Consider the following 20,170-nt stretch of genomic DNA (forward strand, 5'->3'; position numbering starts at 1 on the left):
ATGAATAGAGACAATACATCATCTCCTAGGATTCCGTGACGGTATCATAGGGATGATTAAATGAGATACCATATGTAAAAGGATTTGCATAGTGTCTGGGACACAGTGAGCCCTCAGGTATGGGAGATGATAATGATTGTTAGTGTCTATATTAAACATTATTTAAGATTATTAAAGATTATTAGTCTCTAATATGTGAATATTAGTCTCTATTAAGAGGAAAGAGTAAAAGGATGATAGCTGTTTCTCAGTAGTTTGATAAGGAAACAAAGACAAGAGATGGATAAATAGAAATTGTTCACATCCCATCTTCAACTTTGAACAAACACTCTCATGGTCACCTAGATTTTTTTCACTTCAACCTATGTAAATTGTCCTATGCTAGATACTACAGATATTGAAATAAAAAAGACACTAGATTTGACTAATTTACAGCTAAAGCAGCAGAGATGAAACAGCTATTTAATCAAATTACTCCACCATTGCTAAAATGCAAATATACAATACCTTCACACCTATAATAATGTGAATGTTATATGTAACTGCAATATCGTACATGCTGTCAACACAATCGGCCCTTTATTACATGCCTCCTACATACAGGCACCATCCTAAGACTTCTAGAAATCTTTGGGGCACCTGGTTGGCTCAGTTGATAGAGCATGCAATTCTTGATCTTAGGGTTAGGATTTCAAGCCCCATGTTGGATGTAGAGATTCCTTAAAAATAATTTTTCTTTTTTAAGACTTCTAGAAACCTTATTCAATCCCCTCGACAATACTACGAGGCAGGTATTATTAATGTCAGCCAAATCCAAGGCTCAGAAACTAAGGAACTTGCCCAAATTCAGTCTGGCTAAATTACCATCCTCACCTGAAACAGCAAACCTCAGAAGTGTGAAACAAACCAGGTTGTCCTTAAGAAGCACAAAGAATCCTCTCCTGATCTCTTCCTTCACTTTCCTATTTTAGGTGGATCAGAACATACAGAATACGACCTGGATCCATGCCCCTGCTCTGCCATTTATTAGCCATCTGACCTTGGTCAAGTTATCTCATCTTTCTCCTCCTTGGTTTCTTCTTGTATTAACTGAGGATAATAATAATACTGACCTCCAAAGATTTTCGTGATGTTTAAATTAATCTATTAGAGTCTTAGAATAGTTTTTTGTAGATCAGTTAATGAATAATAAATGTAAAGCACACACACAAAACACCTTAATCAAGCCATTGAAGGTGTTCTTTGAGAGCGTCCACACTTCCCTACTCATCCCCCTTTTCTACTTTCACAACCAACATCTGCTTTTTGTAGGAAACAAAAGAAACAATGCTAAGTCCAAGTTAAAGTGTAGGATACAGATAAAATTCAGGACTTGGTTTGATATGCTTGCTATACATTTACTTTTCTATTTGTCATATTTTCCATAAACATGAACCTGCTAAAACTGTTTTCCCCTTTTCCTCTTGATGTCTGAGTCTTTGTTCATAGCAGCCATTCCCTTGTCATTCTTCTTAAAACCAGACATCAGAAATGATGCTAATGTGATGTTTTGTGACTGTCACAGACTTAGCTCTTTTAAGGATACAGCCCATTGCCTAAAAACTTACATTTAGGATCTTTATTGATCAAAAAGCTACATCTTAGAAAAAAAAGGAAACATTTACTTCTAGTTATTCTCACTTTTTATAAAAAAATAATAACCTTTGCTTAAAAAAAACTGCATTTGTGTGTTAAATGCAGCCATGTTTCACTCCATATTTTTCACTAGGAAGATGGGTGAGACAATTCATTGGTTTGGGAGAGACTCTTTAATACGACTTATCAGACTCTCTGTGGAAACCGTTTTTTAAAATTAATATTCTGCTCGTGACCACTGTACTTATTTTCATTTCAGTTTTAAGTAATGTTTTATTTCTTCTTGCAAATGTGATGCACATTTATGTATAATTCATAAAGCCCATTAAAACAAAAAATACAAATTTGTTATCCTTTTGCTTAAAAAAGAATCTCTAATATAATTGTAAAAGTGTACAGTTTTTAAGATGTAATATTTAATTCACTTTTGTTGATTAACATCTTTTCTATGATGTTACCAGGAGAACAGGCTTAGGTCCTGGAGGTTAATATAACCAGGAAGATATATATTGTTAACCTGATAGCTTTTATGTTTCCTTTCTGTGAGTGTATGGAGTTGAAATGTAAGATGTATCCATTATACAGCAATTAGATACAGCATTGGCTTTCCCTTTTCACAGGGAGTTGAGCAAGGATACTAAGAGAATGAAATGCCTTGGGTAAATATTTGATTAGCCACTGACAGCTTAAAAAATCAAATGTATTACAAGGTCACACAATTTTGAAGGCTACTGAGTTACAAGTTTTATATTCTGGACCTCAAAACACTTATTCCATCCTATATATTACAGTTTTGTGTCCACATCAAATACTTTTCCTACTTAATAATCTAATACTATTCTGATACAATATTCTTTTTGCTGTCTCCTCTTTTTATAAGCACAATTGAATACTACTTGCAGTCAAACGCAACCCAGTTTTAGCATAATTTACCATTAAAATCAACATATCCAACATTTTTATTCTTGTCCCAGGTAATGGGTTACTGTAACTACATACTTTAAAAATGCTGTAACTAAATGCATTTCCCCCATGTGTCCTCCAGGTTCACCGTGGAACAGGAAATTGATTTAAAAGATGTTTTGAAGGCTCTTGGAATAACTGAAGTTTTCATCAAAAATGCAAATTTGACAGCTTTGTCTGGTAGGAGATAAACACCAATTTTTAAAAAATGTTATTATTTCATGAAAGATTTTAAAAATGATGATGCTGTCAGCACCTTAAAGATTTAAGAGTCAAAATTGTTCGGGGGGGGGGGGCGGTGCGGATATAGAGGCTGCTTTTAGGCAACAGGCTTAAACAATACAAATTTGATCAAGGCAAAAGGGCCCATAGTGACCCTGGCTGAATGTAGACAGGCCCATCAGGCAACCCACCTCAAAGTATCCATAGGCCCTACCTAGCCAATGGGCTACTTGCAACCAGGCACAGTTACCAAAAAGGGGAAAACCCCATATGTCAATATACTCCCTCACCCTCCTCCCTCAAAAGCAGCCTTCACCCACTGGCCTCCTGGCAGGCAGCCTCTTCTCTCAGGTCCTGCCCGCTGGTCCCTTATGGCATATTCACTAAATTTCTAGCTCCTTTAAAAAACAAATAAATAAATTTTCTTTTTTAAATGATGATGTCGAACCCTCTATTTACTATGGTGTTCTGAGGTAAAATAAAGTTATCATTTGTCAGATAAATATAACAAATATATTTACCTTCTACATACAAAGCTATAAATAACAGTTATAAATATTAAGTTTAGATTATTCTGGCCCATGTCTTATCTTCAACAGTAGATATTCTCCAGAAGTCCTGTCCTGAACATCTTTAAATTCTCCCATCCTATCTGACACAATGCCTTGTAGATAATCAATAAACATGTTGATTTAATGCCTCAATATGTCCAGTTATAGGAACTTATATAGGATAGAAGGAAGAGAGGATAAATGCATGCCTGCTGTGAGAACCAGACGCTTTTTCATAGAATACCTAGTAAGATGATATAAAGATTATGTTAAGTCTTCAATAAGAAAAGAATGGTTTAGGGTTTTTTTTGGAGGGGGGGGTGGAGGGTTGGGTGAGCCTGGTGGTGGGTATTAAGGAGGGCACATATTACATGGAGCACAGGGTGTGGTGCATAAACAATGAATCTTGGAACACTGAAAAAAAAATTAAATTAAATTAAAATTTTTAAAAAGTATGGTTTTAAAGAAGTAGCTTCCAAATATACCTGGAATATTGGGTGTTGAGTAATTTATTTTAAAAATCCCAACTGGGGGGAAACCTAGTTGAATTATTGGATTCAGATGCCCTAATTTGTTCAGGGTAAAAAATCATTAACATATTAGCAACATTAAGTACTTAGAACATGTAAAATCCTTTTGGAAATATTTTAAGCAGCTAATCCCAAGACATTCATCATTGAAATAAGGTACCTGTGCATTTAAGACTTAGCTTATATAATGATGTTCTATCATTTCTATAGAATATAGAAAAAGGGGCACCTGGGTGGCTCAGTGGGTTAAAGCCTTTGCCTTTGGCTCAGGTCATGACCTCAGCGTCCTGGGATCGAGCCCCGCATCATCATCATCGGGCTCTCTGCTCAGCGGGGAGCCTGCTTCCCCGCCTCTCTCTGCCTGCCTCTCTGCCTACTTGTGATCTCTGTCAAATATATGAATAAACTCTAAAAAAAAAAAAAAAAAAAGAATATGGAATATAAAACAATCTATTTTCTGATGAAATCAACACACACACACACACACACACACACACACACAGATATGTGCGTGATGTCTGATGATCTCAAGATAAAAAAGAGCTCAGTGTGTAAGTCCTCTAGATATGCAATTTGTTGGATTCAACTCTCCAACCAGAGAGCTAAGGCATAGAATTTTCCTTGGCTGTTCATGTGCTACGGGAGAGAATTTAGTTTTCCTCTCTAGAATTAAGAGCCTGTAGGAAATCAAGCTGACCGAATAATAGCTTCTAAACCTGGACAATGAGGACCCAGGAATTGAATTCAGTGAAGTGGGTGCTATATGAAATTGCATATATGTGTGCAGTCACATGCATGTGCATGCACACACACACACACACACACACACAAAAGAAAAAAGAGAGCAGAGATAGGTTCATAGCTTTCATGAAATTCTCAAGGAGTTGATAATCAAAAAAGGCCTTGCCCTCCCAGATTTAGAATTGGACAGATTGTTTTCTAATCAGGACTCAGCAGTGAGATGATATTCATGTATTTGATACTGTAGCTTTCACCCCTTAATTAGAGAACTTACTCAAAACACTGGTAGAGTTTTTCTAAATGTCTACTGTATAAATGATATAAATTTTGCTGTGCACTAGAGAAATGCAAATTTTGCCCAAGTAAAGGTCTTCATGGCTCACATCCAAGCTCCTAGGACTTTGAAATTTTCAGTGGGGTTGTCAAGGAGGTGGGACTGGTAGAAATTCAAAAGCTAATGGGTACTTTTGTGCTTGAGTCAGAAATATATATTCGCGGCTCAAGCATACTATAGTTAAAAGTTCTTATGTTCCCTTCCTCAGGAATTGAGAGAATCTGTCTACCATACTGGCCAAATTCCAGCTGGATAATTACATTCCACTTTCTTACCGTGGCTCTATTTTCTGTTTTATTAGAGATTCCTCACTGTCTCACCCAAACATCTATGTAGTTATTTGTCCCGCATAGAATATCTGTGGCTTTTCAGTCCCAAGGAAGTCAGGCTACAGTGGCCAGTCAATTATTATGGTCAGTGTAGCTTAAAATTTTTGACATATCTGGGAGGTTTATGATGTAATATTTAACTGCCTTTAGTATGTCCAGAGACAATAGAGAATAAATATATATTATGAATGCAGATGGTTTGGAAATTTGAAATAATATGCGGATCTTTCAGAGTTCGTATAGTCCACGTGTGAAGGCTCTGTTTGTTTGACCAAACTTCAGTCAGAATTGAGTCCCTGTCAGAGTGCTCCCAGCTGCATGCCTGAGACCTGGCACCTAGCTGACACTTAGGTGGTACACAGTCGATGTACACTGAAGGAGCAAACAATGGAGGGAAGGAGAGAAGAGGTTTCTTCGTGGCCACATTCTATATTACATTTCTTGGAGCACTGAACTCCTTAAAACATCAGTAAGAAATCCAGATCGGCCATCCTCAACCACCACCCAATTTTAGTCTTCAGGATGACGTAAGGAAAGGTCTAAAGTCAACTTCTCAAGCTTTGAGGGGGAACTCTTTCATTCTTAACTCCCTAGTTTTTGCCAAGACCTTGGTAACCTCAGCATTTCAGCTCAGCCCAAATAACACTTCCTTTTTCTCCCTCTCCCTCCCTCCTTCTCTCTCTCACCTGCTCTCTCTGTCGCAGTCCCTCAATCTCTCTCTCTCTTTCTCTCTCTCTCACACACACATACACAATAATTTATGAATCATTCATTCAAAAACTATGGGGTGCCTGGGTGGCTCAGTCGTTAGGCATCTCCCTTCGTTCGGCTCGGATCATGGTCCCAGAGTCCTGGGTTCGAGCCCCGCATTGGGCTCCCTGCTCCATTGAGAGCCTGCTTCTCCCTCTCCTACTCCCCTAGCTTGTGTTCCCTCTCTGTGGGGAACTGTGTCTCTCTCTGTCAGATAAATAAAATCTTTAAAAAACAAAACAAAACAAAAACCTAGTGACACAACTATAAGACTTGTCTCTCTGCGTTTGCTAGATTTGGTAGTATTTATTCCCTGCATCGTTTATTCGGGCACCATATGCTCTGCCCTATGTGGCTGGTGTCCTTTTCACATGTCTAGGTTTCTGCCTCTCCAAATGATGTGAAAACTCTGCTGATTAAAGTGTCTATGATGCTTAGTAACCCCTACAAGTACCCAAAAAGTTATTAACATGTAATTGATTATTACTTTCTACCTTAATGAATTTCATGGGGAGAATTTCATGGTGTTTAAGGTATACATTAATTACATTCAATGCCCTGTCTCTTCCTTTCATTTAATAACTCTTTGTGAGTCAGTTGGTGTAAGCTCAGGACTAGGTCAGAAAAATGAAGAAACGGCTAAGATATCATACCTGCTCTAAAAAGGGATAGACTTGTGGGGGAGAGAGACATAAACAGTTGGATTTAATAAAAAGAAGCACGATAGATATGCTTTATTGGAGCAGTGTGTCCAGGACACACCAGGACAACCATGTCCTGCAGAGAACATTTGGCAATAGCTGGAGACCTTTTGGTTGTCACAACCGGGGAGGGCTACTGGCATCTATCCGGTAAAGGCTGGGGATGCTTCTACATTCCTGGGACCTACACTGCACGGGACACACCCCGAACAAAGAATAATCCAGTGCCAGATGTCATTAGTGATGAATCACAAAACCCCATGCTAGAGAAAGCATTGTGGAGGCAGAGAGGGAAAAGAAAGTCAATTGGCAGAATGGGAGCTTATTGTTCCAAAGATGGAGGGGGAGAATATAGGTATGCATTTAAGCTTTCAAATGCAGTGACCATTTTTGAATAATGTATTAGAAAATGATAGCAATGTTTGTCTCTAGAATACAGAACAGAGGTCCCCAGATGAGAGAGGAGATTTTGTTTCCTCTGTCACTGTGCACTGTTTGGGATTTTTTCTTTTGTATGTTTTACTTCTTCAATTATAATTTTTACTTGAAAACGGGGTAAAAACGTTAAAAAATTGCATTCTTAGTAGAATTCGTAAATTCAAAAGAACCCGGGAAATAGTTCAGTACTATTGTGACAGTACTCATTCTTAAATTATGCAAGAAATCTTTTTTTTTATGCAGTGAAATCTTATCTTTTTTTAAAAATAGCAACTATGAGTTAGCAGTGGAAAAACAACCCTGTTCCACATTTTCTTGCTTCTAGAAAAATTGAGTGACTTGAGCGTCTTTTGCTAAGACCTCTTGAATCCACTCTTTCATTCTCTATCCCATGGCATCTACCTTTATTTCAGACTCTCATTACTGCTGCCCCAGACGATTTCAATAGCCTCCTAAATGGTTTCCAATCTCTTTTCTGTCTAATCTTTCTTCTCTACCACTGCCAGGATTGATCACCTTAAAACCCACTCTCAGATCATCCCAGTTCCCGTTCAAAGCCTCCCTTCACTCTGCTTTGCACTGCCCACGGCTCAGCAGGGCATTCAGACTTCAGCTCCCTCCAGCCTTAATTCCGGCTGATTCCTTTGCTGCACCTCATGCGTCCCCAGGGCCCCAGCCTTATAAAATCTCTCCCTCCCAAAATATCTCCTGAACGGATCTTCAGCACAAATATCCCCAACTTCATCAAGCCACGTGATTACACCAACCAGAAGTAATAACTCCTTTGTAAATTCTACAGCATTCTATCCTTTTTTTGATGCTACATATCACATCTGATCTCATATTATCATTATTGATGCATTGGATATCTTCTGCCAGAATTTAAACCTCTCCAGGATTGATCCTTACATGTGTTCAGGAAGCACATGATTTTGTGCTTTCTGCCCAGTACTCACTGAATGAAGAAATGAGTAAGATGAGATGCTCTGTATTTATTGTGCTTATTTTTTGTCATCTCAATTTGATGTCCATGGCCTTCGACGCTAAATTCCGTTAACATGAAACATAGTAAAGACTCATACAATAAACATGGAAATGTAGAGAGTGCTGAGAATCATTTTCTTCTCAGGCGCGATTTAAAATGCTCATCTAGTGGCAGCGAGGATCCTGTTATAGAGTAGGGCTATTTTTGTAATGGAAATGAATGACTGTCAGCATTTGGATTAATAGATAATCCTCTTGGAAGGTGGAAGGGGAAGGAGAAAGAGAGTACTAAATCCTTCAGCACAAAGTACGAGCTTTAATAAAGGAGCCAATAAAATAAAGGAATTAAGAAGACACAGCAAAAGCCACATTCAGGTCAGACTCAAGTGCTTAGATTTATGCCGGACTGACTCTTCCATCCTGCCCTTGTTTGTTCGGCTTCTCCTTGCACCGGTAAGGCAGAGGACTGTCTCTTTCAGAGCTGTACCTCCACTTCCTTTCTCCCCTGGACTGTTGCAAACTTGACGTTCCTGCCCCTAGCTGTTCGCCCTTCTGATTCACACTTTACAGCTCCTGGCACAGGTATCTTCTAAAATCAAAGTAGAGGTGCCCTGTTACTTCTGGATGAAGCCCAGGCTTTTCAGCCTCAGAGTCCAGGCTCTTAAAGTCAGGTGCACCCCCTGCCACTCCCCACCTCCTTATGATGTAACCATGCTCCAGCTGGACCTTCAAGTCATTGCTGCTGCTTGTCTCACTTCGCAAGTACAATCCTCATTGGGAATGCCCTTGCCTGATTGTCTGACTTTCCCTTTTCTACTTATCCTTCAAGAACCAGCCCAAATGACACCACCTCTGAGAAGCTTTCCCTGATATCTCTCCCTTCCAAATGGTTTACTTTCCTTCCTCCGGACTGCCCTAGCACAAAGTGCTATCACAGGTTCTACCTTTTCCTTAGATTGCTTGTTCACATACCTGTCTCTGATGTCAGAGCTCTTCAGAAGCGAGGGCTGGGTCACACATGGATGACTCTCTGTCTTCAGAGCCCAGCATGGTGTGGAGAGCCGGACAGATGCTGGGTGGGTGCGTGCGGTAGGAAGTGGTGCTGAGCCCGCCTCGCTCTAAGTACGGAGGCTTCTCTCAGACCTCTGGCCCTCCCCACTCTCCTCAATCCAGCCACACAGGTGTTCTTCTGGGTCTTTGAACACAGCTGGCTTGTAACTGCCTCTAAACTAGCTTTTCCCTCTGCTGGAAACTACCTTCAGGTGTTCCTGTGGCAGGCTCCTTTGTATTCCTTGGGTCTCAGCCAAATTGACCGTCTCAGATCCGCCTTCCCCAACACCTCAAGTCAAGCAGCTCCTCTTCACTGCCCTCATCCTCCTGCGAACATCACCTCATCTTGCTTTTTAGTAACACTTAACCAGACCCTAAAATTGTGGCCATTTCTCCCTGCTGAGCAGAGAGCCTGATGCGGGATTCAGTCCCAGGACCCTGAGATCATGACCTGAGCCGAAGGCAGAGGCTTACCCCACTGAGCCACCCAGGCGCCCAGGAAGGAACTGTTTCGTTCACCATAGTAAATCCAGTGTATCAACAATGTCTGGCACATGGGAGGTGCTTAGTACCTGAATGAATGAATGAATGAATGTTTTGCTACTACCACAACATTTCTTCAAAGAAACAAACAAACAGGATTCCTACCATGAAAAAGCTCAAATTCTACAAAACCTTTCAAAAGTTCATGGGTGGGGCTGACGCTAAAAATATTTTAGCAACTCAAGTACAGAGACGCTTTTGGTATTCTCGGGCTCTATTATGGAACTCTCTTCATTTTGTTATTTTAAGCACGCCCTTGGTGACGCAGACATCCATTTCAATTGGCTGTGTTTCGGAACAGAGCCACAGAGGCAGCGGGGGCACACACTCCTATGACGGCCCCCCGGCCAGCGTTATGTTAATCAGAGATCCTTGGAGCTTTCAGCGCCCTGCACAATATCTCATACCAACAGAGTGCTTGATAAATATTTGCTCAGTGACTGAATGAATGGCTTAGAATTTTGCCCTGCTTTCTTCAGAAGAGCTTGAATTGTTGCCCAGCTCTTCTCTGGGAAACCTAGGGTTTGCTGGCCCCATTCCCATCGTATCCTTTGTGAAGAGCCCTGCTCCTCGCTGCCCAGAGGAAAGTAGGACCAGTTATTTGGCAGCAATATCTGCTGTGGCCAGAAGGGGAAGACTGCTTGGGGCCAGGCCATGGAATTATTTATTTGTTTGTTTGTTTGTTTGTTTTTTGCATGTAGCTTTGTCTTTGATTTATTTATTTTCTTTTTTAGAGAACAATGAACTTTCTCTAATCGATAAGACGGGCTCATCCGTGTAAATCTTCTTAAGTCCCCTCCCATCCTGGTTCATCAAATATCTGAGTGCCTACTTGGTACCTGGCAGGGTGCACAGAATTTCAGGGAGGAGAGAAATTGGACGGGCAAGGTCCAGGCCCTTAAGAAATAGGTGAATGGCCCTGCAGGAATGATGGCCTTGATTGACACATAATTCCATCAGGATGAGCAATATTGCGGGACAAGTACGGGAAAGTTCTCTGTGACATGACAGGGCGGCAGCAGACCCGTTCTTGTTTAAACCACTTTCAGCTTATATTTGACTGTGACTGCTTGAAGTTTGTCCCAAGAGAAGAGTGTTTCATTTTCTTTTTTTCCCCCTCAGGATTTGTGATGTGATTTGTTTGTCACATTTTCTCCTGCTGGAATATCTAAAGGGGTGGCGGTTTTCTCCAACTTACAAGTCCTGAGGTCTCACTTAAATCTGCAGATATTTGCTGTCCACTGTGTAGCAACTAATCACCCTGGGGAGCTGGAACATAGGATTCAATCTTTATTTTGCTGTCTTTGAAATATAGATGATGCCACTGGTCTGTTGGGTCCCATTCCCTTGGCTCTTCTACTTGATTGCATTTTTAAGTTTTTTAGCCTGTGTGTGGTCTTTGTATTCTTTTCCTCCCCAGTGCTGTTGTCCATCCATTTTCCTAGGGCATCTACTTGGATTATTGTCATATGTTTTATTTATTACAAGAATTACCCATATAGCCATACTTGTAAATGGAATTGTGGTCATGGTGCCCATAGAGGGACAACATCCAAAGTCTTAAGCTAGGAAATAGCTAGTCTCTTTCATTCAACAATTACTAAATTCCTGTTCATGCTAGGTTAAATACTGGAAACTGACACGGTGCCAGGAAACTCTCTTTTCTTAGGTTAGTTCAGTTATTAGGCCTACTAAGTGCCAGAAGCCAGGGACACAAAGGGCAGTGACACAATCCTTGCCTCCGGGAATTAGACAGTCCAGGAAGAGAGAGACACGGATGCCAGTAGGATATGTCATGAAGGCTGTATGAGAACCAGAGCCTGGATTCAGTAGGGAAGAGTGGTCCGTTCTACCGAGTGGAGAACAGCGATCAGAAGAGAGCGGAAAAGGCCTGCGAGGGCCGGAAGCTGAGCCTTGGAAGCAAATTAGGTGTGTGACTGTGCTGGGTTGAGGGAGGTTTTTTTTTCCTCTAAAAATTTTTTTAAAATACTTTTTTAATTTATTTGACAGACAGAGATCACAAGCAGGCAGAGAGGCAGGCGGGGGGGGGGGGGCGGGGAGCAGGCTCCCTGCTGAGCAGAGTCCTTTGCGGGGCTCGATCCCAGGACGCTGGGATCATGACCTGAGCCGGAGGCAGAGGCTTAACCCAACTGAGCCTCCCAGGCACCCCAAGTTGAGGGAGTTTGTGGGGAAGCAAAGACAGAGATGTGAGGGAGGGGGTATGTTCAGGGGTCACAGTTCAAATAACCTGGAGCCCAGTGGGTGGAGGGAAGCACGCTACGTTAGCGACGCAGAGGAACCTCACGGAGACCTTCACACTGCACCCTAGGTCTGCTGGTACGCAGTATACGGAAGGCAAGGTGGGAGGCAGAGCCAGCGGGAGAGGGGAGACAGGGCTTTGAGTAGAGTTGTAGGTTCACAAAATGGCTTGGGTCTGATGAGATCATCCCAGAGCAAGGCTTGAGGTGAAATGGAGGCACTTAGAGCCGTTCTCAACTGCTGTGCCGTTACAAACTGTGATGTCCCTTGGAAACTCATTTTAAAAAAGTATTTCCATATGTTGGGGGGTTTAACTTCCTGATTAAAACAAAACAAAACAAAACAAACTTTTATCTCTATGTTAATAGGTGAGCTTGGCCTATGACTTTATTGGCCTTTTATTAGACTGTCCTGGTTCAATTTTAATATGGTAAGACTATCCATAGATGACTTAGATTGCTTTTATTCTCCTTCTAGAATTGAAAATGGATTTGTAATAGAAAATCCTATCTTTTCCTTGAGGGATTGATTAAATTGCCTAGAAAACCATCTAGGCTTAAGATTTTTTTTTCTTTTTGCTTTTCTTTCTTTTCTTTTCTTTTCCTTTTCTTTTCTTTCTTTTTAAGACAGGGGATGGTGGGAGGGCCAGAAGGAGAGAGAGAGAGAGAGAGAATCCCAAGCAGGTCCAGGCCTGGTGCAGAGCCCAATGCAGGGCTCAATCTCACAACCATGAGATCATGACCTGAGCTGAAATCTAAAGTCACTTTAGATGACTGAGTCACCCAGGTGCCCATAGGCTCACATTCTTTAATTTTGAGGAAGGAGGAAGTTTTCACCTACTCATTCAACTACTTTAATGGTTACTGGATTATTCAGATAGTCTATTTTTTTCTTCATCCAGTTTTATCATTTGTACATTTCTATAAAATTGTCTAGTTGATGGCAAATCTCTTTATTTTAAATTATCTGCATAAAGAAGCACAAGAATCTTTTGGGGAGATGGAAATATTCTGTGTCTTCACAGATATGTCAAAACTTATGAGGGACACCTGGTGGCTCAGTTGGTTAAGCATCAGCCTTCGGCTCAGGTCATGATCTCACGGTCCTGGGGTTGAGCCCCACATTAGGCTCCCTGCTCTGCAGAGAGCCTGTCTCTCCCTCACCCTCTGCCTGCTGTTTCCCCTGCTTGTGCTCTCTCTTGGTCAAGTAAATAAATACAATCTTTAAAAAACCAAACCAAAACAAAAACTTACCAAACTGTGGTGTGGTGTGTAAAATATATTTTTGTTTTCCTATATTGTAATCGTTGTATTGTAAATACATGTGGTTCATAGTAAATAGGTTATACCTCATTCGCTGATTCACGTTTGTCTGCAGGAAATTATACAAAGTATTTTTTTGTGATTTAAAAAAATTCTCTCTGTATCTTTAGACATGTTCTCTTTTGTCTTAATATTGTTTATTTAGGTAATCTCTCTTCTTTGTGAATCTTGTTGAAGGTTTGTCCATTTCATGTTCTTTTTAAATAACCAGCCCTGGGGGAAGAACCCTCAGCATCCATGTTTTCTTGATCTATCTGCCATGGTGCCTGGCACTTCCTACCCGTCCTCTCACCATTTTGTAGGGGTAAATGAGGGCATATAAGAGGTTAGAAGCCTGGAGGAAGAGGGTACATTTGTGGTAGAAGCCAACGTTGAAGGGATGAGATTCCTTCTTTCAAGGTGTCCAGTGCAGTAAACAGATCAGGCTCAGGAGCGGAGAGGCCGCTTCCTCTGAGCAATGATACGTGGCTAAAGTATCATTCGGTATCTTTGAGAACTCTCCTCAGAATATTTAAAGAGGGCTTAGCTGGCAATGTGGACACTTATTACCCTTTAGGAACTACATTCTGTCACTTTTGCGTTCGGGGCCATAATACTGGCTCTTGGTGCATGGCCCCACCTTCACTGGCCCACTGAACAAAATGGATAGCAGAATCTGAAAATAATCTAGCATCAGTTAACTACTAAATGGTTCATATATTTGACTATCTTGGAATTCGTGTATTTGTTTTGCCAGCTGAATGTATACTAGTTACTTAATGCAGTTTATATTGTTCTTCTTATTTGTTGGAAAAAAAACCTAGTTTTCTGGATTTGAGGGAGCTAATTATACTTAATTGTTTAATGTCAAAACTCTATGGCTTTTTATTTTTCTTCTAGTCATCAAATACCTTCTAGAAGAAAATATCATAATGTGTGAGACAGACTACTTCAAAATGCAAGCTTATATCTTAATACTAAATATAAGCTGAGGAAGTAGTATCCCTATTAAAAGTATATCCAGAGTTGCCACTCCGTTGTCTTGGGGTTTATTCAGAATAAGCAGGTGCCATGCAACAGATGTATCAAGAATGTTGTGGAACATTACTCCCTGTCAGTGTAAGATAATTATGTGTTTTTGAAAACTAGAAAGTGTATGTTGTGGGTAGAACTGGGTTACTGAAAAAGTCTTATTATGTGGCCTAATGGGAAATGCACTGGGCTTTTACTGAATGGTGCATCAGCAACAAGGTTATCTTACATTTGAATTCCACCTGCTGGAATGGAAAAAGGGGGTTGGGGGGGTGGCAGAAACTTGAGTAATCTTGTATCTTGCTTCCTTGTGCTATTTTTCTTTTTATGTATTTGAACTATGTTTTTTTCATTTTGTTTCAATCTTGAGCACAAAAGTTGGAAACCCAACAACCTATTGCTTAGTTTGCTGGAGTTGCCATAACAGAGTCCCCAGACTGGGGGGCTTGAACAACTGATGCTTGTTTTCTCATGCTTCTGGGGCCTGGAAATCCGAGATCAAGATGTCCTCAGGCTTGGAATCTTCTAGACCTCTCCTCTTGGCTTGTAGATGTCTGTCTGCTCATAGTGTATTAACATTCTTCAGATAAAAAGGACCAACAGGATGTGTGTGTCTGTGTGTGTGTGTTTATAGAGAGAGATATATCTATCTATATAGAGAAAGAGACAGACAGACTGAGACTGAGATTTACTTTAAGGAACTGGCTTGCACACTTTGGAAATTTAAAATCTGCAGGGTGGGCTGGCAAGCTGGAGATTGAGGGAAGCGTCCAAAAGCAGTCAAATGGAACAATTCCTTTTTGCTTAGAGTCTTTGCTTAGAGTCTCAGTCTTTGTTCTAAAGCCTGCAGCTGGGGACATCTTTAAATACAGTCATATTCTGGGGCACCTTCTGGACTGGCTTAGTTGGTTAAGCAGCTGCCTTCAACTCAACTTCAACTTCAACTTCAACTCAACTTCAACTTCAACTCAACCCTGGTCATGATCCCAGGGTCTAGATTAAGTCCCGTCTTGTGCTCCCTGCACAGCAGGGAGCCTCCTTCTCCCTCTTCTTCTGCCACTCCCCCTGCTTGTACTCTTTCTCCCTCTGTCAAATAAATAAATAACATCTTTTTAAAAAATTTAAAAAAAAAAGCCTTCAGGTGATTAGTTAAGGCCCCCCACATCATCGAGTAAAGCAATCTGCTTTACTCAAACTCCACCAATTTAAATGTTAATCTCATCCAAAAAAATTTTTTTGCAGAAAACATCCAAAATGATAGTTTGGCCAAATATCTGGGTACAGATATCCTGGCCCTGCCAGGTTGACACATAAAATTAGCCATCAGGCATGGTCTTCCTTCTCTATCTTTCTGTGTCCAAATTTCCTGTTCTCATTAAGGACATCAGTCATATTGGATTAGGGCCTGTCCTAATGACCTCATTTTAACCTAAGACTCTGTCTCTAAATACAGTCATATTCTGGGGTACCTGGGTGGCTCAGTCATTTAGCATCTACCTTCAGCTCAGGGCATGATCCCAGGGTCTTGGGGTCGAGCCCCGCATCAGGCTCCCTGCTTGGCGGGAAGCCTGCTTCCTCCTCTCTCACTCCTCCTGCTTGTGTTCCCTCTCTTGCTGTGCCTCTCTCTGTCAAATAAATAAATGAAATCTTAAATACATATATACATACAGTCATATTCTGAAGTCTTGGGAGCTAGAACTTCAACACGTGAATTTTGAGAGAACACAATTCAGCCCATAACAGCCATTAATTGAAAAGTAAGCATACATAGAAAGACAACTCTAAGGGAAAAAGAGCCTTCCTAACACTGAAAATGTGTTCTTTCCTCCAACTTTAGGATAAAGCATGTTTGTGAATCCTCAGATAAGCCAATTAACTGGAATGGAAAGTAACTTTTTTCTATTCACATTTCTATAATCTAAAAGTCAATTTTGTTTTTCTTTGCCAAGGATATTTCTATTATCATAGTAATTAGAGATACAATTTTTAAAAATTTCTTACTCTGGTTATGTGTGGATTTCTACCTGTTTTCATTTTGTGCTTTAAAATTTCAGATTAGAGTGCAAATGTTTGAGATGTTTTTATCTTGAGTTATGAACTAATTTGAAGTTGCTATTAAAAACAGAGCCACATTTCTGCTTTCTCTGGCAATATAAGAAATAAACAATGGGAAAATTACCAATAAAAATGAAGGGAAACATTAACAAGAGAATATAAAATAAGAACAGATCAGAAAACACATCTTCAAGGCCTCTCTGAAATCATAATATAATCTGACATTATCTCTTCTATTTTAGAATCAGTGCCTTAAGTCACATTTTCCAAAGCTGTTTAAATAAAGAGTAAAAGGCTCCTCTATTTCTGATACTGAAGAAATGCTTCTTTTCTCTCTCTCTCTCTTTTTTTCTTTTTCTGCAGATAACAAGGAGATTTTCCTTTCCAAAGCAATTCACAAGTCCTTCATCGAGGTTAATGAAGAAGGCTCAGAAGCTGCTGCAACCTCAGGTGCCAAGTTATAATTTTCTACAATGTTCTCACTTTTTTTTTTAGATTTGTATCTTTAAAACCATCTTGGGTGGGGGTTGGGGGTCATTTTTACAACGAAGCTAAAAAAAACTGGCTCTGCTCTTAGAAGTCAAGCTAATGCTGAATCAGCTAGAATTTTCTAAATAGGATATGAAGCGTGCACTTTAACTCCAGCGCCCCAATACACAGTAACTCCCACCACCAATGAAAGGCATGAGGACATTGGTGGCTCTGTAGAATAGATTTCCCTGCTGTGCTGCCTGTTTAAATATTTTAGATATTTTCTCGTCACCCACTTAAACATTCTTCTTCTTATCTAATTACTTGTGGACACTAGTTCTTTTTTCTTTTTTTTTAAAGATTTTATTTATTTATTTCAGATAGAGAGAGAGAACACAAGTGGGGGAGAGGGGCAAAGGGAGAGGGAGAAGCAGACTCCCTCCTGAGCAGGGAGCCCAACGGGGATGGATCCCAGGACCCTGAGATCATGACCTGAGCCGAAGGCAGACACTTAACCAGCTGAATCACCCAGGCCCTCCTGGAAACTAGTTCTTAATTTTGTCAAAAGTTTTGATTTTTTAAAAGCACACACATAAACAAGACATAATAAATAATTTTAAGTAATTTTAACTAAATAATGCTGGTAAAATAATTTTAAATAAATAATTCTAAAATTTTGACCTAAATCACGTGTTCAAAGCAAAATGTTAAATGTCCTTGATTATTTTGAATGTTTTGATTTCCCCAGTTAAATGAGAATGATTTTTTCCAATGACAATTTTTCCCATTTATTTCTTTGGGTGTGTTTCAATCTCATGTTCAACTGCTATGTTCAAATTTTGGTAGGATTTTTCCTTCCTCTGGCAAAATGGAACCTATCATTTTTTAAGCTTCTGCATAAATTTGTCCACTAAAAGGATATCACCAGTTAAAACAGTGTTTTCAGGTGGAAATAGAAACACAGTAGTCTTGGGCATCAGGAAAGCCTAAAATCTTACATAATTTAATCTTGACCTTTTCCTGATAATGAATCACCCTGCAGCAAGTATAAAATGATTATCCCATAATAAGGATCTCAGGGGAATTCAGTTTCCAAGCCATAGGAAACATCATGCTTCTCTTACTGCTGTTTTTTCCCTTTAATCACTGCCATTCTGGACACTTACTAGAAGTATGTAAAAATCCCCATTTTAGACAAAAGGAAATAATGGTCTGGGAATATAAAGAAACTTGTTTGGTTTTTTTTTTTTTTTTTGGTTGGGGTGTTTGTTAATTCTCCCCCTTTCCTTAGCTCAAAGGTCATTTTAGTAAAGCCATATATATTTATCTGAAACTGAGAATAAATGTTTTATAAGAGCCACAATAAATTTTTCTAGTGTTTTTGGTGGATTGGAGGTAGGAAACTGTGTGTGTGTGTGTGATATGTTTAAAGATCAAGTAGAAATGTTGCCACCTTCATAATTTTTTCTCTGAGTCTTTAAAATTTTGTTTCCTGTAAATTGTTGCCTTTGCATTAAATGTAGATGGTGTTGGAGAGATTACTCATTAGTCTCTGCACACCCACAGACATGTAATTACTTTCTCCCTGCACTGTAGGAATGATTGCAATTAGTAGGATGGCTGTGCTGTATCCTCAAGTTATTGTCGACCATCCATTTTTCTTTCTTATCAGGAACAGGAGAACAGGTAAGTCTGTTATAAGAATGGAACTTTATTTATAGGCCAAAAAGAGATAATTTTTTTTTAAAAAGAGAGAGCATTTTTTTCCACATTACTTATCAGATCATTTCTAATGTTCAAATGATTTTTAAAAAGAATTATTTATATTTTTATTTTTAGAACACTGCTAATTGTCAGCAAGAAAGAAAGTAAATATCCCACTTTTTTGTTCACACCTTGTTTTGTTCACTTCCACCCCAATGCAGGTACAGTCTTGTTCATGGGACGAGTCATGCATCCTGAAACAATGAACACAAGTGGACATGATTTTGAGGAACTTTAAATCATTTCATATGCAAAATAGTAACTAAACGTGTTATGTTTGCAACTGGTGTATTTAAGATTTGTGTTTTACAGTATATCTTATGATAATATTTAAAAATAGTTCCAGATAAAACAATGTATGTAAATTATAAGCCAACTTGTCAAGGAATGTTATCAGTATCATTGAGGTAATAGTCCCATGGTGTCATTGTGTCTGTTGTGCTGGTATTTAAAATAAAAGTACATATCGATCACGTGAACAACTCTGTTTTCATTTCACAAGTTGTACTATAAGGATACTTCTAGGTAAACTTACATTGTAAATCTTTCATAATCATGCAGAAGCAAAGCAGTGAAGTCAATTAGCAGTACTACGCATACCGTAAGAAAGCATTAACAAGTCAGATCAAGACCAGCAGCCCCCCCAAAATTAGAATTGTTATTTCTCTGAAGATGGTATATAGTATGGTATAAAAGAATGTAAACTGAACATCTTCTGCAGGCTCTATGATAAAACTTGATAGAAAAAAATAGGACTATGCAAACCCCTAGCTTATGGCTATAACTGATTTACTATGTCTTTAAAAACCCACTGGACTTCAGCGGCCTGATATAGATTAGAAACCTGGTATATCACCATGTTTTGGTGCTGCAAGTAAAATCCAAATTATAACAAAGTTCCCAAGAATCCCCAAATAAGCCATATGAGCAAAGTAATAATAAAAATATGCCCTTCCATAGGTCACCAGAAAATTAATGAGAAAAATCATGCTAGTGCAGATACTGTAAACTGGCATGTCAGGGGCTGAGTGCTGCCCTCAGAGATGTTCTTGTCCTTGTGGAAGGTTTTTATGTTTCGAACTTGAATGTAATTAGGGTATCACAGTCCTGGTTTCTCCCATTAGTCACCTGATGGCTCTAGGATGTATTTGTGTTTGGGTCCCCTAGAGAGTATGTTGAGTATTTTGCAGAATATATTCATCTTTTTTCCTAGTACAAGAAGTAGTTGATTCCAGTGGGGTCACTGCCCACTTCTTAAGGTCTCCAGTGAATGACTTAGTCTTCCTTTGGCTGAGATAATGATATTCCTTGGGGCCAGGGTATGGGTGGGGGAAGGAGCTGAGGGAGAATGATTTTAGCAGGTTCCATGAACGGAACCAGGCCCATTTGGCATATTTTTGATTCTATGACTAATAGTTGCAGAAAAAGTTTGAAACATTTTCAGAACTTAACAGAAACAATTTGCATGGGACTATCCTGTGTGTTAGGTATTTTGCTATGATTTGGAGCCATCAGCA

General features: G+C 39.6%; 2 protein-coding genes across 3 annotated transcripts in view; one reads left to right on the plus strand and one right to left on the minus strand.

Moving 5' to 3' along the window:
* Positions 1–9,317, minus strand: part of PDCD10 (programmed cell death 10) — a 106,237-nt gene extending 96,920 nt beyond the window's left edge. Inside the window, exon 1 of one of the 2 annotated variants that reach the window (XM_080800802.1) lies at positions 9,151–9,317. The gene's annotated coding sequence lies outside the window, so the exon portion shown is untranslated. The remainder of the gene's footprint in view (positions 1–9,150) is intronic. The other variant, XM_080800803.1, reaches the window with a different exon arrangement.
* The window catches only part of SERPINI1 (serpin family I member 1), a 73,056-nt gene extending 53,926 nt beyond the window's left edge, over positions 1–19,130 (plus strand). The window contains exons 6-9 of the mRNA XM_080800784.1: positions 2,681–2,778; positions 16,782–16,868; positions 18,486–18,575; positions 18,815–19,130. Coding sequence (XP_080656910.1) covers positions 2,681–2,778; positions 16,782–16,868; positions 18,486–18,575; positions 18,815–18,891 — 352 coding nt within the window. The 3' untranslated portion in view covers positions 18,892–19,130. The remainder of the gene's footprint in view (positions 1–2,680; positions 2,779–16,781; positions 16,869–18,485; positions 18,576–18,814) is intronic.
* The last annotated feature ends 1,040 nt before the right edge of the window (positions 19,131–20,170 follow it).

The sequence above is a fragment of the Martes martes genome (assembly GCF_963455335.1).
Source record: "Martes martes genome assembly, chromosome: 1".
NCBI lineage: Eukaryota > Metazoa > Chordata > Mammalia > Carnivora > Mustelidae > Martes > Martes martes.